This window comes from Panthera leo, chromosome B3, assembly GCF_018350215.1.
Source record: "Panthera leo isolate Ple1 chromosome B3, P.leo_Ple1_pat1.1, whole genome shotgun sequence".
Taxonomy (NCBI): Eukaryota; Metazoa; Chordata; class Mammalia; order Carnivora; family Felidae; genus Panthera; species Panthera leo.
The window spans coordinates 51,859,649-51,885,681 of NC_056684.1; the positions used below are offsets into that span (position 1 = coordinate 51,859,649).

Sequence of the window (26,033 nt, forward strand, 5' to 3'; positions counted from 1 at the left end):
CTGCTTCTGCATCTTAGCACCGGGCACCTTGGGCCCACCGGGGAGACCTGGTTTCAGGAGAAGAAAGCAAGGATTTCCAGGGCTGGCTTTTAAAGAGTAAAACTTCTTCCCCTTGCAACAGTAGAGGAGGGGGAAAGGCATTCTCTATGTGTTTTCCTTTATTCAGTAAATTTTTACCAAGTTCTTTCTATGTGCCAAGCCCTGCTGTAGGTTCTGGAGAAACAGCAGCAAACAAAGCAAGACAGGAAGCCCTTCATGGGGCTTATGCTCTAGGGGAAGGAAGTGGAGGGGAGGAGACACAATAAGTAATTATGGGCTCTGGCAGCTGGTGGTGGCTATTAAAAAGGAAACTGAAGCAGAGTAGGGGGTACAGAGGGGCTGTACGTCTTTGTGTAGAGCATTCAGAGAAAGCCTTGCTGATATGGTGGCGGTGGGCAGAGGCCTGAAGCTGAGAAGGTGAGTTGTGCCTGTATTGGGGGAAGAACATTCAAAAGTAGAGGGAACAGCAGGCGCAGAGGCCCTCAGGCAGGAGGTGTTTGAAAAATAGTAAAAAAAAAAAAAAAAAAAAAAAAAAAGATCAAGTCAATATATCCAGAGGAATGAGTAAAACAAGGGGTGGTACATGAGGCCAGAAAATGTGTGTGTGGGAAGAGAGGGTACAAGTCACATAGGGCCCTGAGGGAGCTGGATATGTTAAGCAGAAAGGATGCCTCCTGCCTCCCAACACTTGCCTGCATTAAGCACCAATGGTGCTGGCTTTCTCTCTGGAAATATATTCCATAGAAGTTTTGTGACAGGTTTCTCTACTTACCAAACACAAAGTTAGTTTATATGTGTGTCTCTTCGACAAAATTATGAGAAGTGATCCTTGGTAGCGGCATGTATTTGGTTATGCTCGTTAATATCCACATCAAGAAGAAAATAACATATAGTGAAAAATGTTTCTATGAAATGCACAGTCTCTTGACCTTTAAAGCTTGGCATATATATACACGTCTATCTTGTCAGCTGCCATCACCATAACAAAACAGCATAGGCTAGATGGCTTCAACAACAGGAAGTGGTTTTCTCATAGTCCTGAAAGTCTGAGATCGGGATGCCAGCATGGTTGAGCTCCTGATGATGGCTCTCTTCCTGGCTTGCAGATAGCCTCCTGCTTGCGGTGTCCTCACAGCAGAAAGAGGGAGAGAGAGAGAGAGCTCTGGTCTCTTCCTCTTCTTAGAAGGGTACTGATTCCATCATGGGGTCCCACCCTTATGACCTCATCTAAACACAGTCCCCTCCCATGGGCCCTACTCCAAATACTGTCACACTGGAGGTTAGGGCTTCAACATATGAATTTTTGGAGGAAGCATTCAGTTCATGATCTAACAATGTCCATTTTCATGTTCTCCAAAAGACTCATGGTAACAGTACACTGGTAATTTCTCGGCTCTCTGGTACCTGAAGTTTAGGGCAGAAGAGAACCAAACAGAGTGGATGGAGCATGTAGTTTTTGGCTCACCTCAGTTCTGTTGTCCTTTGACCAGGAAGTAATTTTCCTCCCTCTCCTCAAGCTCTCACACTAAGTGCCCCTCCCATCCCACCAGTGTCCAGCCCTCATTGGGTTAGTCAGTTCACATGAGACTGGGAGCTTCTGGGAGAGGGGATAGTAGGCCTGGGTAGGAGCCTCTTGTGCATGTGGTGGGTGTTCTCCCTCTGTACCTTCCCATGTACCTCCGTGGAATGGGCTTCTGCACACTTTCTTTTCAAACTCCTTAGACTAAAGGTGTGATTTCCACCCAACAATTGCCCTTGCATTGAACTCTGTCCCGTGAAGTTTGTTATGAAGGTAGTATTTTGGAGGAAGAGTTAAAACCACTAGACTAAAAATCCTTTGTTTATCAATCTAAGGAGACAAAGTCCTCGAAAAAGATGTATAATCTCCTTTATTGAAATTTTACTTATTTTGAGAGAGACAGAAACAGCATGAGTAGGGGAGGGGCAGAGAGAGAGGAAGAGAGAGAGAATCCCAAGCAGGCTTCACACTGCCAGTGCAGAGCCTGATGTGGGGCTCAAACTCACGAAACTGTGAGATCATGACCTGAGCTGAAACCAAGAGTTGGATGCTTAACTGACTGAGCCACCCAGGTGCCCCAAGATGTAGAATCTTCATAGCAAATTAGAGTTCTATAATTACTGGTCCTATCTTCGGAACATACATACCATTTGTTTGCATCAGAAACTTGAAATATCAGGCAAATACAATCTAGATGAAGTCACCTTTTTAAGAATTGTTGCCCCTTTCCTTCCCCCTGTGGCAGGACCTGTAGCTGAATGTTTTTGACTCAGATGGTTTAGTTCCTTCTTGGAAGGAAGAAGACCCATGACTCTGGCAGTCTGCTACACACTGAAGAGGTCAGGTGCCCGAGTAAAAGCTTTGTGTTCCTGGAATGTTGGTCAGAAGGGGTGTGGGTGGACAGTAAGGAGGTACTGGGACTTTTTAGGTTCTATGCTCCACTGTAATCTGATGCTTTTTAAGTACAACCACATGGTTTTCTGATTGCCTGTGATGATTCTACAGATTAGCCTGCCTCAGAAGTTCCCTTGCCAGAGAGGAATGATACTGCTCAGTCACAGGGTTCACACCTCCTTGCCAAGTGACAAGGACTCCTTGTCCATGCTGGTTGAGGACAAACAGAAACAGACCTTTCCTTGTCTGCTGACCAATGGGGCAGCTCTCATGCCCCAGCTGGGAGAGAAGCAAGATTTACTTTGTGTGTCCAGGAAAAGTCTTTGACACATTCACCCTGTCAGCTGAGAAGCCAGCTCTGTGAAGGGACCCCACCGGGTGCTCTGACGATGACATCTAGGTACCTTAGGACTAGGACCTCCCACGCAAAACCCGAGCACACAGGGAGGGACAGAGTGAGTGAACGTGCAACGGCAGGTGGCCCTGGCATCTTGCAAAGGAAAGAGAGGGACCTTGAGGCTGTGTCCACATGCACAGAAAGGGGAGGATTGCCTTCGTGGCCTTACTCACCCCTGACATTCTTCGGCCAGAATGAAAATCCAGGTGGGATGCAGCCCAGGACTACCAAGGCCATGTGCAGGCCCCATGCTGCTGTGGCCCCTCCTGCCTTCCTCCCAGGCCTGCCTCTGTCTCATGAGGCCTGGTCATTCTCATGCCAGTTCATCCTCGTCTCTCACATAGGCCCAGACGGAGGCCGAGGGGCCCCTGCTGGGTGGGCTGGAGCTGGGTTGGATGGCCAGATGGCCCTGATGGGGTTTGTGCTTGTTTTTGAAGGAGGATGACACTCACCTGGAGGTGTTCTGTGAGCTCCTGGGCCTGGAGAGTGGCAAATTTGCTCAGTGGCTATGCAATCGGAAAATCATTACAACCTCTGAGACGGTGGTAAAACCCATGACCAGGCCCCAAGCTGTCAACGCCAGGGATGCACTGGCCAAAAAGATCTACGCTCACCTGTTCAACTTCATTGTGGACAGAATTAACCAAGCGTTGCAGTTTTCAGGCAAGCAGCACACTTTTATTGGTGTTTTGGACATTTATGGGTAAGATTCTCTTCTGTGAGCCTGTCTTTTGTCACTTAAATGTCAAATGCTCATTATTTTTAGATCATTTTGTTCTCGTTCCTTTTTTGTGTTTCACATGATCAGAAAGGTGGTGTTCTCTCTGTTTGCATGTATGAATGATAAGTATGGTGCCCTGGGCTCCAGTGTGTTTTATGTAGAGTGTATTAAATCAGTGCTGAATTAATAATGGCTGACATCAAGAGCTCACCATATGCTAGCTACTGTGCTGGATGGTTTTCATGTGCTTTCTCACTCTTCAAACAGAAAGGAAACAACCAAGGCTTAGACTCAGAAATGTGTTCGCGGTTGCTCTGTTGGTGGGAGAGCCCATTGCTGTGTGAAATTCCTGCTCATGTCTGAGGTGTGGAGCCCTGACACACCTTTCCCATTTCAAAGGGGCAAAATGACATTCCCAGACGTTCTGGACCTTGCTCATGTTCACAGGGTCCTAGGTCGACCCAAACCCAGGCTTTTGACCAGCCAGCTTCTCACACCAGAATCCTCTTCTGTTGTTGGACCCCAGCCCTTCTCCAGCTCTTCTAATACTGTTGGGGACCAAGTTCCCACCACACTGGAGGCACTTTTCCTCCTCTTTGCCCAGTCTTCCTTTTCTAAATCCCAGGCCAAACACGTGCTCAAGATGCCCACAGAATCCCCAGAGTGTGAGTAAGTGAGGACAGGCCAGCGTGGGAGCAGGCTCTGAGGGTTGTTGGAACTCAGGCTTCTGTTTGTCAACACCTGGCCTTAAATACCCAATGCCTCACCCCTCCCAGGACCAATCCTGGTTTCTCCGTGTGGGAAGGGGCAGATTATTCCATTTGAGGCATCACAGAGTATCCCACCTGGCTTGGGGAGTGTTCCCCCACACCCTGTGAGAAGCAGCCCAACCTCTCTTTCCCATACAAAGAGGAGAGCCCGGCTCTGGGCACCCCTACCCCAGCCTGCTGGAGGAGGGAGGAAGCAGATGGGCCATGATGCTGTTGAACTTTTACCCAGGTACAGAGAAACCGCTTTCCCGTAGTTTAATGTGAGACAATGCCTCAAGGGAGTTACTTTGTTTAATTTAGATTCTGAGTTAATGCATGTGACTCCCAATTAATAGCATATGTCAACAGTTCTAAAATACTGATACATCACTGGGATGGTCTAATAAATGATTTACCTTGTCTTGTTCTAAAAAGAGGATTTGAGCAGCCAGTAAAAATCTAAGTAGACTTTTAAAGTTTTTTTTTTTAATGTTTTTTATTTGAGATAGGGAGAGGGGTAGGGGAGGGGCAGAGAGAGGGAGGGAGAGAATCCCAAGCAGGCTCTGTGCTGTCAGGGCAGAGACCAACTTAAGGCTCAGTTTCACAAACTGAAAGATCATGACCTGAGCCAAAATCAAGAGTCAAATGCTTCACCATCTAAGCTACCCAGGTGCTCAACCTAAGTAGGCTTTTAAAATATAATAGTCTTATTTAACAATGGTCTCTTTCATTGTGGTGTAAATCCATGATTGTTATAATAATCTCTCTTCTGTGTTTTTTAATGTGTTAAAAATAAATAGTCCTTTAGGATATATTATTCCATTTATCCAACACAATCACGTGTGTGATTGGTGAATGGAATAGGGTCATGGCCCCTGCCCTCTTGGGATTTAATCTTAGTGGAGGAGGCAGGCAGGTAATTAGAGATTGAGAGGGTTCTTGTGATGGGAATAAGCAAATGAGCAGATGGATGTGCTGGAGGTTGGGGGGTGGGGGGAGGAGGGCAGCTGAGTACGAACCTCGGTGTGGAGGAGAATGGCTGGCAGGCAGCAGTCAGATCCACGAAGACCACTATCATAAGGAATTTGAAGTTTTGGTTCAGTGAGCAAATCAGAGACAGGAGTAACTATAAATTTATAAGAACTTGTTAGAGTATACTTTAAAATTTAAAAATTAAGTTCCTCTTCAGAAAGTCTAAAAGTAGCGTACTTGCTGCCATCCATGAATTAACGGTGCCTTCTAAAAAAAAAAAAAAAAAAGAAAAAGAAAAAAAGAAAGGAACAAGCTCTTCTCTAAGTAACAGTGCTGCCACCTGGGGCGGATCCTTTCACTACTTTCTCCATCTGGTAAGCTCATGTGGATCAGCCCTTGCTCATGCTCGCCATGCAGCCTTTGAGGGAACGGGGCTCAATTCCACCTGGAAATACAGCAGCCCCAAAGTAAAAGTTAGCAGCGCTGAAAAGCTGTGAGTCTGGAGGTGTCTGCTCAGAACAACATGAAGACTTGTGGTTCCCCAGCCAGTTGGGCCGGGGTCTGGAGCTATGTGCTGGGGTTGGTCTATGTGCTCTGGATCCAGAGTGGGAAGGGCCTGGGGCTAGGAGACAGAACCCTGGGAGCAAGCATGGCAGCAAACCAGTTGTGTGGCCCTGAGAGAGTCCAAGACCTCTCTAAACCTCAGTTTCTGCATCTGTAAGATGGGGCCTCTCTCATAGGGTTATTCTGAACATCAAATGGAAGAAATTGTGAAGTTGCCTTAAGAACCATAAGCATCATTGAAATGTGAAATGTTGTAGCTGATGTGCTTCTGGCATTTTAAGTCATAGATTTAGGTCTTCCCATGGCTTTTGAACTTTAGATCTGAGGGCCCATTTTGGGGAGAGGGAGTAGGCAAAAGGGCAGGAAAATAATAATTAATATTTGATATTCCATCCCTGCTGTAGAAAGCCTTGCTTTTGGCCCTGGCTATGGGCTGAGGAGCATAACAAGGCCCTTTGGACTCTCCCCCTGGCCTAGCGCTGGTCTGTCCACCGTGTCCAGACCGGCCCTGGGCTTCTGAGGGTACATGTGGAATGGGATCATCAAGAGCTATGTGGGTTCTGCTCCTGCTCTGATCATGCTGAAGCTGTCCAGAGTGCAATCCAGGCCCTCAACCTACCCTGGAATTCTGACCTGAGCCAAGCTGGCTCAGTCAAGTGAGGTTCCCAGGGAACCTGTGGTTGGAGTTGGCAGGAACCACTCAGAATTAAAGCAATTAAGAACCAAGGCTTTGGAGGTACTAAGAGCTGGGGTCAAATTGCATGTCTGGCACTACTCGCTGCTTTGGCCTCTGGCCCTCAGGTGTAACGGTGGGTCTTGCTGGTCCTGCACATAGGGCAGTGTTAGGGTTAAGTGAGGTCATAGGCCCTGACCCTAATACCTGCGGTGCAGGAGCGCTCCTGGCAGAAGCGTTCACCTGGCTGGGAGGCAAAAGTCGGTGCTGTGTTTTGTCCAGCCCACATCACCGCTTACAGGGTGAGAGAATTCACATGTGAGTCCAGATTTTCAGCTTCTCTTGTGAGTTGAGCCATCTGGCATTCAGACCTGCGTTAATCATGGTCACGGCAGATGGAACGGAGTTGCAGCTGCCCCCGCAGGACAGCCTGCTTGTGGTAGCCTGCGGTACAGCTCACTGTAGTGCTGTCTCCAGCCCGCTCCCTGTTTCTGTCACCGCCTGCCTCCTCTCCAGTCTTGAGCTTGCAACTCCAGAGATCAGTATTTAAAGTCTAAAAGTAGACCCGATGGGGTCTGCTGGGCTGTGGACCATCGAATGACCTCGCCCTTGTCCTCCAAGAACGATGAAGCCAGGCTCTGAGGAGGCAGCTGTGAAACAAAGAGTGAGTGAACAGGAAACAGCATTGCCTTGACCTGAAAGCATGGGCCTTGTAGTCAGGCAGGCTCATAGTCGCTGCGTGACCTCAGGCACCTTTCTTAATCTCTCAGAGTCCCATTTCCTCATCGACAAAGAGAAGATAATTGGGTGTCAGTGCTGTTGTGTGAATCAAATGATGCATCCTCTTGTGACCAGCCTTCTGGAAGGCCTGCTTCAGGGTTGGTGCCTTGTACACACCAGATTCCTTGGATTGGCAGCTTGGAAAGAGATGATTTGTAACCTGCCAGGATATTAAAACCAAAAGCTGTGAGGCATATTTAAAATTTGCAGAAAACATAGCAAACTTCTAAACTGTGAAGTTCATCAAAAAATACTGAGCTATAAACAAATGTGTGTGCCCTTCAAGAAATGTTTTAACTTGTTTAAACCATATTTCAGTTTTGAAACCTTTGATGTGAACAGCTTTGAACAGTTTTGCATCAATTATGCTAATGAGAAGCTGCAACAGCAGTTTAACCTGGTAGGTGACTTTTCTGCCTTCTTTCTTTTCTGCCTAGTTCTCAACCCTGCATGCGAGCCAGAGTCTCTCTCTCTCCTCACATCTCCAGAGTAGTGAAGCAGCCACACGCTGGGTCACTGCACCACCTTGTGGCCATATCTTGAAATCATACTTGCCCATCCCTTTTCCTGTTTTTCTAGGTCCCTGGCCAGCTGCTCAGCTTCAGTTCATCGCCTCCCGTGCTTGCTCACAGACCCTCTGTGCAGCTAGACTGAATAATTTAGTTAGTTTCCACGGCCCCGCAAGCCTCTTTATCCTTGTACCTGCCCCTCTCGGTGCTGTAACCCACCTGCTCCTGTCCTGAGAGCTGAGATGGTTTGAATCTCAGCTCTCCCACGTTCTTCCTTTGGGACCTTGGGCTCAGAGCCTCAGTTTCCTCTTTTTTAAAACTGGGTCAGTAGTCTCTGCCTGCGTAATGTTGTAAGGAGAAGACCTAACACTGACTCATACTCATTAAATGTTTCTTTTCTTTCCTTTTCCTCTCTTTGGAATTAATCCATGTATACCGTTGAATTTCATCCCCTTGCAAATTTGTATTTTCTCAAGGATTCCCTGGAAGTTTAACATTTAATAACTACAAGTAAGGTTTATTCCAGGTAGATATGCTACGTAGCTCACTTGAAGTCACCCCACCATTCTTTGCATTCCCCTTAGTCCCCTCAGTACTGTGCTCTCTCTGGTCTGTTTAAGAGTCATTTGTTTCTCAGCTTCCTATTGGGCTTCTTCTCCTCACTGCCCCTCCCCTCCCCTCACCTGTAGCCAGGATAAGCCTGAGCCTGTCCTCTGGGAAGCCTCCCTGATACCTTTAGGGCCTGAACAAGGAGTGAACAAAGCTCTCCATGTTGTTGGCTTCTCACACTGGCCCCACAGCCAGCATTCTCGAGCAGGCTGGCTCCCACCGGCCAGAGAGGCGGCCTCTTTCTTGGATACCAGCAGTGCTATGAGCAGGGAGGGGTTGCAGGACCACCCTGAGTATGCAGGGTGTTGGGTAAACAGCATGTGGGGTTCCACTCAGACCAGGTGGGAGGATGACAGCTAGACTCAGGTTAGGAACTTGACAACATTGATCATGGATAAGGAGGGCTGCCTGTACCTCAGGGTCTTCCATAAATACTGCAAACCATTCGGGTGTCTGTATTTTCCAGATGCTTATGTCCTAGACTTTGGAAGCACACTTTAATGTTTTGTTTTATTTTCTCTATTAACTTCTGGATTTCCAGCATGTCTTTAAACTTGAACAAGAAGAATATATGAAGGAAGATATCCCTTGGACTCTGATAGATTTTTATGACAACCAACCAGTTATTGACTTGATTGAAGCAAAAATGGGCATTTTGGAGCTACTGGATGAAGAATGCTTGGTAACTTAAATTTTTTTTTCAACTTCCAAGTGGTAACAAATGAGAATATTACAAAATGGATTTTTTAAATGTACATTTAAATTTCAGATGTGTTACCCATTTGGTTGAGTATTAATGCTGGGACAGGAGTCCGTAGCAGGAACAGCAGAGGGCCGGGTGAGCCTCGCCCTCAGCATGTGTAGCCCACCATTGGGTAACACGCACAACCTCTCAGGCCATGTCCAGCAAGGGGGAGCCCTTTGAGCACCTAGGGGTATGTAGAATGGACCGGAAAATGGCAGGTGACTTCATGCCACTTGTTAATGACTAACAAGAATTGAGTTTTCTTTTGTTTCCTCATTCTTGTGAGTCATCCATTTGGAGGTGTAGCTGAAAACTCAACATCATATAATTTGAAAGAAGCGTTCTACTGTTGTTATGTCCTTCTGGGAGGAGCAACTTAACAGTGGGGCAGCCTAGCAATGTTCCTCATGGGACCTCAGGGACAAATAATCCCCAGGGCAGTATTTTGTTTTTGGTTTAAAGATTGTATTATGATGCTTAAACATAGATTTAGTTTCCTCTCCAGAGATTTATTTCTACCAAAAAAAAAAAATCATACTGTTGAAGACTTACTGGCATTTTCTCCCCAGAATTGTTGATTCCATGGTTTTACTCATGAATTATCGTATCTGGTACCACAGTGACAGAAGATTAAAGGGCTGGCATCAGGTCAAAGCATTCCGGAATGATCTAATGAGGGTAGGGTGCATAGGCCAAGGTAGCCTCCAGGAAATACTTGTACCTACTCTACACAGATATTCCCTAGGTGACCAATGTCATGAAGAAGCATGCAGGAGTCAAAGAAGCATGCAGGAGTCGTTTGGGCACAATGGGATATTAGCTTCACTAAGTTTGGATTGAATATAATTGATCACTTGCAAATCACCAGCATCAAGAACAAGTTTTGCAACTAAGCTTTGTTTCAGTACGTAGTTATTAGTTAAGCAGTCAAACAAAAGACAATCTATTTTTCTGAGATTGGGCAAAGTGGGGAGGACTATATTTAGGTGCCAGTCTTTCCCCATTCAATGGATAATAAAAGTCACATTCATGTAATGGAACCCATGCTATTTGTCCCCTGAACCTTTAGACTTCTCTAAGAAGAAGTAATAGGAATACTGCCAAATTTGCAAAAATAAATTTCTTCATTCTTGAGTCATCATATGTCCATTTCCTTCTAGTTTATAATATTTTGTTTGTCTAAAGGGGCATGGATATATCTGTTTAAATGGCACCCTAAAGATTATTAAGATCAAGGACAGATGTATGCCTAGAGTTGCTTTATAAAAAGGAACCATAGGGGCACCTGGGGTGGCTCAGTCAGTTAGGCATCTGACTTTTGATTTCGGCTCATGTTCCTCTCATGGTTCATGGCATCGTGCCCCACATCTGGCTCTGCTGACAGTGTGGGGCCTGCTTGGGATTCTCTCTCTCCTCTCTCTTCCCCTCCCCCACTCATGTTCTCCTTCCCTCTCTTTCTCTCTCACTCAAAGTAAATAAATAAGCATTTAAAAAATAAATAAAATAAAATAAAAAATAAATAAATAATCAATAAAATAATTTTAAAAAATAAAAAAATTAAAAGGAGGGGCACCTGGGTGGCTCAGTCGGTTAAGTATCTGATTTTGACTCAGGTCATGGTCTCACAGTTGGTGAGTTTGAGCCCCGCATCGGGCTCTGTGCTGACAGCTCGGAGCCTGGAACCAGCTTTGGATTCTGTATCTTCCTCTCTCTCTTTGCCCATCCCTACACACACACACACACACACACACACACACACACACACACACAGTCTGTCTGTCTCTCTCCCCAAAATAAATAAATAAACATTAAAAATAATAAAAATAATAAAGATCAGCTGCAGATCTAAGCATCTCACTCTGGGGTTCCAGCTCACTTGATTTGTCAGAATTAGTGCTTTTTTGTGCTTCTTAACCTTTCGTCTCCAGTTGTCTTACTTACTATTTGGTTTGCTTTTGTCTTGCAGTTACCACATGGAACTGATGAAAACTGGCTTCAAAAGCTATACAATAATTTTGTCAACAAGAACGCTTTGTTTGAAAAGCCCAGAATGTCAAATACATCCTTTATCATCCAGCACTTTGCTGATAAGGTACAATGAAAGTCTGGAGCAATGCTGTCTGTGCTGGAGCTGTTCCCTGGTGGCAGCAGGCAGGCCAGAAACTTTTCTGATCAGATTCAAGTCACACGGCATATAGCTGTGATGAAGAATACATGCGTGTGTGTTTAACGATCTTTGTTTTTATCGCAAAATATGAGTTTCAACGGTACTGCCTTAAACATGAATGTGGTGCTAGTGGACCTCATTTCTGATTTTGGATTTACTGTGAATTCATTAGTCTCTTATCAGTTTATTTCCTCTATGAAGTTGTCAAAATCAAGGCAGCGTAATTGTTTTCTATAATGAAAGCTATATATTTTTTTGAGGTTTTCCTTTGTTATTCAGTTATATTTATTACAGTGGTAACATAGGTTGGCTGAAGATGTGTTTTCTGGGTGGTCTTTATTTTCTTCTTTATAGATCTATTTTTTATGAAACAAATGTTACCTTAATAAAAAGACAAAATTGATATAGTGGGAGAGGGGCCAAGATGGCAGAGCAGCATGGAAGCTCTTGGCTTCTCTCGTCACTGAAATGCTGCTAGATCAGCACCAAACCATTCTGTACACCTAGAAAATTGATGTGAGGATTAACCCAACAATCTGTATAACTTGAGCCACAGAACTTGGCAGGTACACAGCACGGAGAGTTCAGATGGGAAGAGAGAAGCCATGGAGGGTAGAGAGCCGTTTTTGCAGAGAGAGGACTGAGAAAATGGGGGAGAGTCCAGGAAAAGCACTCCCCCAAAAGTAGCTGGAGAGAAAGAAAAAGAGTGGAAACACCCACAAGTGACTGAACCAGAAAGGGAGAAAGGGAAAGGAGAGCGTTTCAATACCGTTCGTACTCTGGAAACAAGGTAGAGCAGAGTCAATATGTGGTGGTGCTCTGATGGGAAGGGCGAATCCCCAGAAGCAGACAGGGAGGTCCAAGGGCTCCGTGGACCACACAGGGAGAAGCTGTTCCCCTGCTAGGAGGGCATTTGGTAGAGGCTGTAGTGTCCCCACAGGCAAAGGTCCCAGCAGACCCCAGAGAACAGCCATGTTTGCTGGTATTGGAACAAAGACACCAGAGTGAGGTGAAACCTGGCATTGGTTGTGTGTTGTGTTTTGCCATAATCTCTGAACCTCAGCTGCTGTGCTATCCCATGAACATTTTCTGGGGCAGGCAGACACCTGGCCACAATCTCTGAAACTGTGCAACAGCATGACCGCATGAACATTCCTGGGGGGCAAGCCAGCACCTGGTCATTGCCCAGCAAGACCCTTCCCCAGAGGGTTGGAGCAAGTCGAAGCCACAGGGCTCTTAGAAGTGAGGGGTTTGGTAACACAGCCCCATTGAGATATAATTCAGGAGGGAAGTGCCATCTGGCAGGCTGACAGCTTGGACACAGACAGTGTAGAAGTGGGGAGTGGACAGAAGCCAGAGACAAAGGAGGGGTGCTTGATTGCTGGTCAGTGAGAGCTCAGAGTTCTGGTGCCAGAGACTGGGAAGCTGGGTGATGCCATTTTCACCTCTCTCATGCATCTGCATACAAGTGCTCTGTGCCACACCGATCCACCCCGGTAAACTAAGCAGTGCCACGTAGTAGAGAACGGAGCTGTTACATCAAGCTCCATCCAACTGCATCAACCAAGCCCTAGAGGATGACCACAAGTCTCTCTGCCTGTTTAGTGTACACACTATAAAATGCTTCAGAGTTTGACTTTTAGAGGAAACTGGATGTAATTTCATTATGTTTGCTGGTCCATCTATTTGAGTTTTTTTCTTTCTTTTCTTATTCTTGGATACAGAAAGAGAAAAAATTTATTTTCTGTTTTTTAAAAAAATATTTAAAAACTTTTTTACTATATTTTTTTTTTGTAAAATTTTAAATTCTATTTTATTTTCTTCATTTCATTTTATTCTGTTTTATTGGGACTTTTTAAAATTTTTTAAACATTTTATTACTTTCATCCTTTTTTTCTCTTCTTTTTCTTTCCCTTTTCTCTCTATTCTATCCAACTTCTTTCAACAACCAGACCCAAATACACCTAGGATCTAGATTCCTTTATTTGATTTTTTGTGTTGTTTTTAATTTTTTTAATTTTAATTTTTTATTTTATTAACTCTTTTTCATCTGCCAAAGTGACAAAACGAAGCCATTCACCCCAAAAGAAAGAGCAGGAAGAAATTACAGCTAGGGGGTTGCCTGAGTGGCTCAGTTAAGCGTCTGACTTCAGCTCAGGTCATGATCTTGCAGTTCACGAGTTCAAGCCTCGCGTTGGGCTCTGTGCTGACAGCTCAGAACCTGGAGTCCACTTCAGATTCTGTGTTTCCCTCTCTCTCTGCCCCTCCCCAGCTCACACTCTGTCTCTCTCAAAAATAAAAAGATTAAAAAAAAATTAGAGAACTCAGTGACTCATTAAAAAAGAAAAACATCTGAATCATAGGAGTCCCAGAAGATGAAGAGAGAGAAAAAAGGGGTAGAAGGTTTATGTGAGCAAATCATAGCGGAAAACTTTCCTAACCTGGAGAAAGACACAGACATCAAAATCCAGGAATCACAAAGAGCTCCCACTAAATTCAACAAAAACCAACCATTAACAAGGCATAATATAGTCAAATTCACAAAATACACAGACAAGGAAAGAATTATGAAAGCAGCAAGGGAAAAAAGTCCTTAACCTATAAGGGAAGACAGATGAGGTTCACAGCAGACCTATCCACAAAAACTTGGCAGGCCAGAAAGAAGTGGCAGGATATATTCAGTGTGCTGAATCAGAAAAATATGCAGCCAAGAATTATATATCCAGCAAGGCTGTCATTCAAAATAGAAGGAGAGATAAAGAGTTTCCCAGGCAAACTAAAACTAAAGGAGTCTGTGACCACTAAACCTGGCCTGCAAGAAATTTTAAGGGGGATTCTCTGAGGGGTCATAATTAAGGGGTCTATCCACCAAGAAGATGTAACAATTATAAACATTTATGCCCCCAACATGATGAACCTAAATATATAAACCAGTTGATCACAAACATAAAGAAACTCATTGATAATAATACCATAATAGTAGGGGATTTCAACATCCCATTACAGCATATTTCTTAAATTCCACATATGAGTGAAGTCACATGATATTTATCTTTCGCTGACATATTTCACTTAGCATAATACACTCTAGTTCCATCCATGTTGTTGCAAATGGTTAAGATTTCATTCTTTTTGATCACTGAGTAATATTATAGTGTGTATATATATATATATATACACACACACACACACACACACATACATACATACCACATCTTTAGACATTCATCTATCGATGGTCATTTAGGCTCTTTCCATACTTTCACTATTGTCATTAACACTGCTATAAACATTGGGGTGCATGTGCCCCCTTTCAATCAGCATTTTTATATCCTTTGGATAAATACCTAGTAGTGCAGTTGCTGGGTTGTAAGGTACTTCTGTTTTTAATTTTTTGAGGAACCTCCATACTGTTTTCAAGACTAGCTGTACCAGTTTGCATTCCCACCAGCAGTGCAAAAGGGTTCCCCTTTCTCTATATCTATTGTTTCCTGAATTGTTAATTTTAGTCACTCTGACAGGTGTAAGGGGGTATCTCATTGTGGTTTTGATTTGTATTTCCCTGATGATGAGTGATGTTGAACGTCTTTTCATATGTCTGCTAGCCATCTGGATGTCTTCTTTGGAAAAGTGTCTATTCATGTCTTTTGCCCGTTTCTTCACTAGATTATTTGTTCTTTGGATGTTGAGTTTGATAAGTTCTTTATAGATTTTGAATACTAACCCTTTATCCGATATGTCATTTGAAAATGTCTTCTCCCATTCCACTGGTTGCCTTTTAGTTTTGTTGATTGCTTCCTTCGCTGTGCAGAAGCTTTTTATCTTGATGAGGTCCCAGTAATTCATTTTTGCTTTTGTTTCCCTTGCCTTAGGAGACATGTCTAGTAAGAAGTTGCTGTGTCTGAGGTCAAAGAGGTTGTTGCCTGCTTTCTCCTTGAGGATTTTGATGGTTTCCTGTCTTATATTTAGGTCTTTCATCCATTTTGAGATTATTTTTGTGTGTGGTGTAAGAAAGTGGTCCATGTTCATTCTTCTACATGTCGCTGTCCAGTTTTCCCAGCACCATTTGCTGAAGAGACTGTCTTTTTTCCATTGGATATTCCTTCCTGCTTTGTCAAAGATTAGTTGGCCGTATATTTGTGGGTCCATTTCTGGGTTCTCTACTCTGTTCCACTGATCCATGTGCCTGTTTTTGTGCCAGTACCATACTGTCTTGATGATTACAGCTTTGTAATACAGCTTGAAGTCAAGAATTATGATGCCTCCAGCTTTGGCTATTCAATGTCTTTTCTGGTTCCATACAAATTTTAGGATTGTTTGTTCTGTGAAGAATGCTGGTGTTATTTTGATAGGGATTGCATTGAATATGTAGACTGCTTTGGGTAGTATGACATTTTAACAATACTTGTTATTCCAATCCATGAGCATGGAATGTTTTTCCATTTTTTTTTGTCTTCTTCAGTTTCTTTCATGTGCTTTCTATAGTTTTCAGCATATAGATGTTTTACCTCTTGGTTAGGTTTATTCCTAGGTATTTTATGGGTTTTGGTGCAATTGTAAATGGGATCAATTCCTTGATTTCTGTTTCTGCTGCTTCATTTTGGTGTATAGAAATCCCACAGATTTCCATATATTGATTTTTAAACATATTTTCTAATTTATGAAAATTTATGACAAGTAGATATTACATTATAAACTATGTAAACTAGAGGCATAAACTATTGGAGTTTGAATTTTTAAGCACCCACCCTGGATATGTTATTGTTTGAGAGATTCAGGAAGCCTTATGGATAAGGAAGGGCCATGTGGAGACTTTTTGTAAGCCAAATTCAGGCAATGTGAACATTTACTCACTCTAACCTGACCCCAAGGGCTTTGGTGGCCTTTGAAAGTTTAGTGGTCAGACAAATCTTACTTTCTACCATATTAATGCTGATTTAGGATAGTATTTTGGTTTGAACCCAAAGGACAACACTGAGCTTTTTTCCTCCTGATGGCTTTTTTTTCCTCCTAAGGCAGAGTGAACCTTAAGCCTGGTCTTCTTAGACCTGTGTGTGTATTAACTTCAGACATTGCAGGGAATGACTGGTCACCTGTGGCTAGAGGGAACTGGCAGGAGAATACAGAGTGATCAGTGACAAGTTAGAAATCAAGGCAGTGGGAGAGCCTGGCTCTTTCCAGCAAGTGACATATTCCCAGCTTCCAAAGTTTTATATGATAGAGTTCCTGTGATAAACAGAAACAGAATCTGTTTTTAGAAGATTGCTTTTTTAGTACCTTCATTATTCATTCTTAGAAAAAGAGAAAAACTCCTTGGTCTTAGATGCTGTCTGCTTTTGCTTCTTTGGCAATAATTAAATCCTTTCTCTGCACAGGTAGAATATAAATGTGAAGGTTTTCTTGAGAAGAACAGAGATACCGTATATGATATGCTGGTTGAAATCTTGAGAGCAAGCAAGGTTTGTAAGGTCCTACGATTGTAATTAATGTTATTCATTATATAACTTGAAATGGATCTATATGTGTATCAGGAAAGAGTAAGAAGTGTGTGGTTATGTGTACTGTCTTGCAGTGGCAAACTGTAGCTCATGCTTAGAAAAAATAACTATTTTGGAATTGGGACTAAAACATGTACCAAGCTTCTGACAGCTTGCAGACAAATCTCCACTAGGTGCAATATCAGAAATCAAATATGCAGATGCCAGAGAGGAAGGATAGCTACTATAACCAGTTAAAAGACCACAGTTTACATTTTATTCATTCTTTCACAAATATGTATATAGCACCTACCATGTGCCAAGCACTGGCCCTAGATTCTGGTTATAGCAGTGAGCAAGGCAGCCAGGATACATGCCCTCATGAAGCTCACTATTCTAGAGGGAATGACATACCCTAACCACATAAGTAGCAATGGCACGTAGTGCTAAGCACATGAAAGAAACCAGGGCAAGACAGAGAGAGGGTGACCTGGGAAGGGAGTGCTGGCTCAGATGTGCAGACTCCTCGAATCCACAGTTCTATGTGAGGAGTAGGGTCACCAAAGGAATGACTTATGGGTTTTCCTTTTCCCCTTTGAACATTTCCTTATTAATAGTTGACAATAAGAATATTCCATACACAAGCCTTCATTTTGTGAACAGTTTAGATCGTATTTATTTTTCTTATTTTGAAAGATCCCTAAGCCTTTGTTCATATTCAAGTATTTTGACAGTTTCCCACATAAGCATGAGCACTTCTACTAACAATCATATAGAAGTCGCAGGCATGACAACTTCAGTTATTAAAACCAATTTATGACAGAGAATTCAATATGGAAATGGCCTGCATCTTGTGTACAAAATTAGTTCATTTAATTCACCAATTGCTTACTCATCCCCAAGCATACCCTGGGGTCCGGTCTGGAAGGTGAATGCAGATCACATCAAAGCACAGATGGGTCTCTCTGCTGAGCACGAAACCTCTCAGAGGCGTGGGAAGTACAGATCCACGGGTTTTGCAGCTGGAGCATACAAGGATATATTAGGCAGTGATTCTCCCCCAAAGGAGATTGTCAGTGTTAGATTTAAAAGAAAAAAACATGAGTTTTGCTCTAAGAAGATAAGACATTTAAAGAAGTCATTGATGCATGATAGAAAGTAATGAATATCTTAGAAGACACTCATAAGTGAAAGATTTTTTTTATGTAGAAGAAATTGAAATTAATTTGAGTCAGGGCACAATTTTCTTTTTACCTTTGTTTTAAGCTTAATCGAAGCAAGTGAATGGGGTAGAGCTAGAAAATATTTTAATAGAACCTTGAGTAATGGGTAGAGTTTGGATTTACAGGGATGAGAACATGAGGTAGGAGGGAGGAGAGTCCAGGTGTTGAAACAGCATGAGCCAAGGCACAGAGGTAGGGCTAGTAAATGTCTCCACTGTGTAAATGTCCATACAGACATTTAATATATATCTAATATATATATGGAATATAAATATGACATATAGACATTTGCACGGATTGCCTGTCTGCTTAGATTCCTGGAAAGAAGTTATGCATCATCCAGGGGGAGGAGTGTCCTCTTGTGGGATTCAGATTAGGCTGTAGAGATTGGTGGAGACCGCTAACCTCATTTTACATGGGGTTCTTATGACCATTTATGAGGTTTGTATCACCTGCTGACTATGAGTGAACACCTTTGGACATTGAAATCCCCTCTGTTCCTTCCAGTTTCATCTCTGTGCCAGCTTTTTTCAAGAAAATCCAGTTCCTCCTTCCCCTTTCGGTTCAGCGATCACAGTCAAATCTGCAAAGCCAGTCATCAAGCCAAACAACAAGCAGTTCCGGACCACAGTGGGGAGCAAGGTACACAGAAAGTACCTGAAGATGGGGCCAGGCCCCACAGGGAGCCAGGCAGTGGTGGGGCCCACATTCCAGGCCTGGACATGGGCACTGACCTGGTTCACATCTAGTATATACGTAAATGCAAAGAAAAGTCACAGCTCATTGGCATCATCCCTCAGCCTCCAAGGCCGCACAGGCCTGAGAAAACCACGTGCCCAATAATGTGATTTACTAAGTTCTTGCTATTTGGGAGAATTGGTTAGAGCAGAATTCTGTCCAGAACATAGGACATGCTAATACTCACAGTCACAGATTAAAACCTTTCATAATAGATGTTAATGCATGAAGCTAACTCTTCTTCTTAATTTACTAAGGTTGGCCCTTTTGTTTTCCTTGATATGAGTATCAAATTTCAGCATATTTGTTCTCTGACCTTGTTTCCTAGTTCCGCAGCTCTCTATACTTGCTCATGGAAACCCTCAATGCAACCACACCCCACTATGTCCGATGCATCAAGCCAAATGATGAAAAATTACCCTTCGAGTAAGTGCTTTTATGCAGGAGAGGGAAAACACTGAGGCCATTTCTGCCACAATGTTGAGAATTTGCTTATAATTCTCTTGAACTTTACTGTTTCTGGTTTTTTGTTTTGTTTTGTTTTTTGGCTAAGTACAGTATACTTTAGTGATGGGACATGATAAGGTAGGGCTTCCCAAGCCCCTCCCTTCCTCTGGGGGCTCTGGAATGGAAACTGTGTAGGTTGGGAGATTCTCAGTGTGTTTGGGGATGAGTTGAGGCAAGGACTCCCCACCAGCTGAAGTCTTTCTCTTCTTCCTGCATTTTCTGGGGCTGGTGATCCAGAGGGCTCTTACTCCTTGGAAGTGATGTGCACCATAACGTCTTCCACCCAATTGCTATAGCCAAATTCATTGTCATATCAGAAAATGAGCTTGACAAAGTGGTCATTGAGAACAATGTCAACCCCAGCATCAAAGGTGAACGAATGGGTGTAACTGTTAAAGTTGCAGAGACAACCTGGTCGTCAATGAAGTCCAGGATGCCCTTGAGGGGGCCCTCTGATGCCTGTTTCACCACCTTTTTGGTGTCAGCATATTTGGCACCTTTCTCCAGGCGGCAGGTCATATCCACAACGGACACAATGGAGTTGGAGCATGGAAGGCTGTGCCAGTGAGCTGCCCACTCAGCTCAGGGATGACCTTGCCCACAGCTTTGGCAGCACCAGTAGAAGCAGAAATGATATTCTGGGCAGCCCCTCGGCGATCATGCCACAGCTTCCCGAAGGGGACATCCACCATCTTCTGGGTGTCATGGACTGTGGTCATGAGTCCCTCCATGATGCCAAAGTTGTCATGGATAACCTTGGCCAGAGGGGCCAAGCAGCTGGTGGTGCAGGAGGCATTGCTGACAATCTTGAGGGAGTTGTCATACTTTTCGTGGTTCATGCCCATCACAAACATGGGCATCAGCAGGAGGGGAAGAGATGATGACCCTCTTGGCCCCACCCTTCACGTGAGCCCCAGTCCTCTCCATGGTAATGAAGACCCCAATGGACTCCACAACATACTCAGCACCAGCATTGCCCCATTTGATTTTGGTGGAATCTTGCTGCTACAAGATGGAGATGGGCTTTCCATTGATGACAACTTTCCCATTCTCAGCCTTGACTGTGCCATGAAATTTGCTTTGGGTGGAATCATACTGGAACATGTACACCATGTAGTTGAGGTCAGTGAAGAGGTCATTGATGACAACCATATCCACTTTGCCAGGGTTAAAAGCAGCCCTGGTGACCAGGTGTCCAATACTGCCAAATCCATTTACTCCAACCTTCACCATCGTGTCTCAGGGACACAGCTGGAAGTTCAGCAGAAGATGCTGCTGTCTTTTGAATGAGGAGGAGCAGAGAGCCTGTTGCTGTTTTTTTTAATGATTCAGAGCAGTCCCATCCTTTACATATACTGTTAACTAGCACAAGCTCTCTCTTATGGCTAAACCACCTTGTCTCCAGGGTGAAGCAAAGGGGATAGATTTGAAAGAATAGTCTACAACTGAAGTTGATGCAGCAGAGAAAGCCAGAACGTCTCCTTGATTATAAGAAGAATTTGTATATGGCATGGTGACTACAGTTAATATTGTGCTGCATGTTTGAAAGTTGCTAAGAGAATAGATCTTAAGAGTCCTTGTCACAAGAAAAAAAAAACTGCCGTAACTATGTGCCATGATGAATGTGATCTAGACTTCTTTTGATTGTTTCGCAATATATTACAAATGCCGAGTCATTATGCTGTGCACCTGACACTACTAGAATGCTGCATGTCAGTTATACCTCAATAAGAAAGAAAAGAATTTGTTTTTTGAAAGAAATTCTGTAGAGGAACAGAGGTTTCTTCCTCAAATATGGCATGAGATATTAGACTTGTTCTCTGGGGCCCCCAGGAAAACCCCAGACCTAGGAGTGGACTTTGTAGGGTCTCTTTTAACTGACTAGACCTAAGATGTGTCTGAGGGTCATGCACTGTCCATGGAGGTGGTGTATGTGTCCGTGGGCCACCAAAGGGTCCGACCTCAGCCAGAGGGTACCCTGTAAAGGGAATTCAGACAGCAAATGGGCATTTGAATGCGGTGAGTGGAAATATTTCTTCCACACTGGTTGTCATTCGAAGCTGAACCAAAGGCCACTTCCCCCACAAGACCTTTTCCATTTCCACCATCATAATCCATCACTCCTTTCTCTGTGACCTCAGCACAGCTTCCTGAACTCTCACAGAGTTGCTGTTTTCATTTGTCCTCTGGCAGGTGTCCATTAAGTAGCTGCTGGGTGCCCTGCGTGGGGATCACAGAGGCAGACCCCGCTCCTCAGGGCTCACAGTCCAGGCAGGTTTGCTGCACTGCTCATGGGCATATTTGTCCATCATGACAGCTTAACACATATTTAAATCTTCTTCTTTAAGATTCGACTCTAAAAGGATTGTTCAGCAGCTGCGAGCCTGCGGCGTTTTAGAAACAATTCGCATTAGTGCGCAGAGCTACCCTTCCAGGTGGGTTGTCTCTCCTTGTTTTGGGGGGAAAATGCTGACCTTCAGGTCTGCTGAGAACCGAGGGAGAGGCTGCCATGTTTTTTGTCAGGTACTTGCATAAGATGCCCCAAGATATTCCCACTCTTCCCTGGGAAGGCCAGAGGGGGCCCCTGGCAGCCATGTGCCGGTCAGGGGCCACCATCATCCCATCACCTGTTTTCACTGCTAGTGAACATCACCTCCTGCCTCCCCACTGCTCCTGAGAGGAGGAGATGGAGGGGGAGGAGAGCATAATCATCAGAGTAGAGTATTGGCAAAAAAAAAAAAAAAACCACTCCTGGTCCGCTGTGTTCAGGGTGAGGTCAAAGGTCAAAGTTCAGAACAGACTCCCATCTACCCCCACTGCCACCCCAGCAGCAGTGGGATCCACAGACATGCCATGTTTCCTCACAGCCACACCTCCTCAGATCCTCTTTGACTTTGCAGGTGGACATACATTGAGTTCTACAGTCGCTATGGTGTGCTCATGACCAAGCAGGAGCTTTCGTTCAGTGATAAAAAGGAGGTGTGCAAGGTGGTTTTACACAGGCTCATCCAGGTCAGTCTTGCTCAGCTCCTGGAATCATGGGCTCTTACCCAGATGCCCATCTCCCAAATGTGTTTCCCTACCCACCTGTCCCATGACTGTGTTGTCATGAATGCCAAAGATGAAAGAAAATATGCCCAAGCATTTGAGTGCTAAGGAGATCAGAGCAGACACACTCACAGGGGCATCATCTCCTGAGAGTAGGAGTCACCTTTACAGACCCAGGCTTGAACCCTGACCTCCCCCAGAGTCCTCCTATCATACTCTGACCTCCCACAATTTAAGGAACTTCGATGGGCCTGGCTTATATTACACAGTCAACTGAGCCTGCCACTACACCAGGAGGTTCCCAAACATGGCACTCCATGTGTACTTAGGTCATTGCTCTGGCAGTGAGTTTGATAGAAAAGAAGTGGGGACAGAGTTACCATGGCCAGGAAAGGAGGTGGTGAAGACAAACCAAAATAAAGACAGAAACCAGACCTTTCCAGGCTCTGCTCTATTGTAGAAACCACATATGAGAAGCCAAAGCTCCCCAATGGCCTAAGAATCACCAAGCATGCACACAGCCCTCCTACCCCACAGACAGACCCGGACCCCTGAACCTCAAGTCCATTTCTTCCCCCAGTGGCTTTAAACAAGTCACAGTATAAATTTCTAGGCCATAATCAGAAGTTTTCTGCCTTGGGGCACCTGGGTGGCTGTCAGTTGAGCATCCAACTTTGGCTCAGGTCATGATCTCACAGTTCACAAGTTCGAGCCCCATGTTGGGCTCTGTGCTGACAGCTCAGAGCCTGGAACCTGCTTCGGATTCTGTGTCTCCTCTCTCTGCCCCTCCCCCCACCTCACTCTCTCTCTCTCTTTCTCTCTCTCTCTCAAAAATAAATATACGTTAAAAATTTTTTTAACAAAAAGAATCTTTCTGCTTTATGTCAAGGAACAGGTGTGTCAAAAATAACAATATTTTGGCACCTTCGAATCTCTTAAACATCTTTTCCAAATACTATAAACTCTGAAGGATTTATTTGTGATTCTATCATTTTTCTCTTCCAGGATTCTAATCAGTACCAGTTTGGTAAAACCAAAATTTTCTTCAGAGCAGGACAAGTGGCTTATTTAGAGAAACTCCGATTGGATAAGCTCAGGCAGAGTTGTGTTGTGATACAAAAGCACATCCGTGGCTGGCTCCAGAGAAAAAAGTTTCTCCGAGAAAGACAAGCTGTCCTGACAATCCAGCAGTACTTCCGGGGTCAGCAAACTGTGAGGTATGGCCGGGTCAGCAAACTGAGGTATGGCCAGAGCCAAGGAAGAGGTGTGGAATTGTGTGGCCCACTCTCCTAACTGCTCATCGCTGGGGGAGGGACCTGTCAAGGACAAATGGCCTTTCTCCTGGGGGGTGCAGATGTGTGTTGGTGTCCTCCTGGGGCCAGCCGTGAGTCTACCTACCTTAGGGCAGGTAGTCCTGACTACGCCTACTGTTCCCATGGCAGCGGTGACAACTAGGACCCTGAAGAGAGGAAGCTTCAATCAGGGTCTTGCTGAAGCAAATCAGAATCCCCAGTGAGACCAGGAAGAGGGACTGGGCCCTTTTTCTGTGGGAATTGAAAATGCCTAAGACAGGGCCCTAGCGAAGTCCCTAAGTAAATGCCATGAGTAACCACTGACCAGCCTCCCTGAAGAAGGGGAGGGGGCAGGCCGTGCCTTAGGGGATCCATGGCAAGGCTCTGCCAGCAAACACAGAGCCCTCTCCCAAGGGATGGCTGAGTGGAGGGCAGGTCCACCAATCCCAGCCCTCACTGAGTGCTCCCACGAGGCTGTGCCGGGCTGGCCTGTGAGATGGCATTCTTCCCAGACAACAGTGTATGCTTGCCTGTGTCTGTGCTGCCTCCTTCCTTGGCATGCTGTGAGGATAGTTGAGAAGGCAAGTATTTAAGAGTCAGACCGTGTCACTGAACCTCACCTCTTCCTGAGCTTGAGGCCTGACCTCCAGCAGCATCTGGGCCTGTTTACGTGATTGGCACACCACGGCCTCAGCACCATGGCCTCGGCACACTCCAAACTAGACTCACCATCCCACCTCAGGTGACCATCTTACATACACAGCCAGGCTTTCCCTCCCCTGTCCTGGGTCAGTCAATAGAAGCAGTCTCCAGTGCAGGAAAGCCCAGGGTTCTCTTCTTCCCCAACTCATGCTCCCTTTCTGTTTAGGAATCACCAAAGCCTGACAGCTCTACCCCTGCTTACCTCTTGTGTCTGTCCTGTCATTCCATTCCCACACCCTGGCCCTAGGTTTGACCTTCACCACCACTTGCTTTATGGTCCTACAACACAGCCTCTACCTGCTGCGTGTCTTCCTGAAGCAGGGCCTGATGGAGCCACTGTCCTCCTCTTGCCTTTAATGCCTCCTGTGACCCCTATTTCCTACACTCAGTCTCTGACATGAGTGTTCAAGGCCCCCCATGGCCTAGATACATTCATAAGAATGGAAGCTCTGGGAGAACCAGGGTCATACTTTCGCACCCCAGAGTAGGTATTCAGTAAATATACTTTTAAATAACGGGATGCCTCAGTGGCTCAGTTGGTTAAGCGTCCCACTCTTGATTTCGGTCAGGTCATGATCTCACAGTTTTGGGTTCAAGCCCCATGTCAGGCTCTGTCCTGACAGCGAGGAGCCTGCTTGGGGTTCTCTGTCTCTCTCTCACTCTCTGCCCCTCTCCTGCTCATTCTCTCTCTCAAAATAAATAAATAAGCTTAAATAACAAATGGTTTCTATTTTTCTAACCTCACTGGCTAATTTTCTTCATGTATCTTATTTTCTAGCAATTTCAGAGAGATTCTCTTTTTCTGAATATTTCAGGCATGGCTAGGCCTCCATGTGTTCACTGATCCTTAGCCTGAAATGCCTTTTCCAACCTTCACTGTCTACAGAAATCCCACCTCTCCATCAAGGGCAGACTCACAAGCAGAATGATAGTTCTGTACACTCTCTTTTACAGATATTTTAGTAGTTATTTTATGTTTCCTCTTGTCCCACTTGGCCATTTGTAAGTCTGTCTGCTACATGAGGTTGTAAACTATGAAGGTAAGAACTTTGTTCTTCATTTCTAGTCCTTTAGACAGGAGTTGACAAACTTTTTCTGTTAAAGCCACAACTACTTCAGGCTTTAGGGGCCTTGCAGTTTCTCTCAACTATTCAAGTCTGCCGTTATTAGCCATGAATGATATACAAATAATAGGTGTGGTTGCATTGCCATAACACTTGGCAATAGCAACAGGTGGAAGGCTGCAGAGTTGGTCCCCAGGCTATAATTTGCCCTGATCTAGAGCCTCTAGCGTGATTTCCCACAAGGATGGATAAGCAGTGTGAAAGCCTGGTTTTGTTTCCACATATGTGAGTGATGACGGATGGATCCACCTGCATGTGAAGAATGTGACAGTTGCCACGTCGTTCCTCTGGCCTAGAGCAGGTCCACACTCAGATCAGGGTGAAAAGGAGACGTGATGAGACTGATTTCCAGTGGGTGTTAGAGTAAATGAGTTGTAGAGTTTAATGGGTAGATTTGCAAGACATTTGAATATTCTTCAGTAAAAAAAAAAACAAAAACCAAACTGCTGGAGCACATGGGTAGCTCAGTGGATTAAGTGTTTGACTGTTCATTTCGGCTCAGATCATGAGCTCGTGGTTCGTGAGTTCAATCCCCACATCGGGCTGTGTGCATAGTGCAGAGCCTGCTTAGGATTCTGTCTCTC

The 26,033-nt window shown here is 44.6% G+C and overlaps 1 protein-coding gene and 1 pseudogene across 1 annotated transcript in view; one reads left to right on the plus strand and one right to left on the minus strand.

Moving 5' to 3' along the window:
- The window catches only part of MYO5C (myosin VC), a 102,704-nt gene that overhangs the window by 30,999 nt on the left and 45,672 nt on the right, over positions 1-26,033 (plus strand). Inside the window, exons 10-19 of the mRNA XM_042941995.1 lie at positions 3,287-3,552; positions 7,627-7,708; positions 8,968-9,108; positions 11,138-11,263; positions 16,714-16,797; positions 18,546-18,680; positions 19,105-19,202; positions 21,632-21,718; positions 22,184-22,295; positions 23,337-23,548. Coding sequence (XP_042797929.1) covers positions 3,287-3,552; positions 7,627-7,708; positions 8,968-9,108; positions 11,138-11,263; positions 16,714-16,797; positions 18,546-18,680; positions 19,105-19,202; positions 21,632-21,718; positions 22,184-22,295; positions 23,337-23,548 — 1,343 coding nt within the window. The remainder of the gene's footprint in view (positions 1-3,286; positions 3,553-7,626; positions 7,709-8,967; positions 9,109-11,137; positions 11,264-16,713; positions 16,798-18,545; positions 18,681-19,104; positions 19,203-21,631; positions 21,719-22,183; positions 22,296-23,336; positions 23,549-26,033) is intronic.
- LOC122222025 lies at positions 19,528-20,744 on the minus strand (annotated as a pseudogene).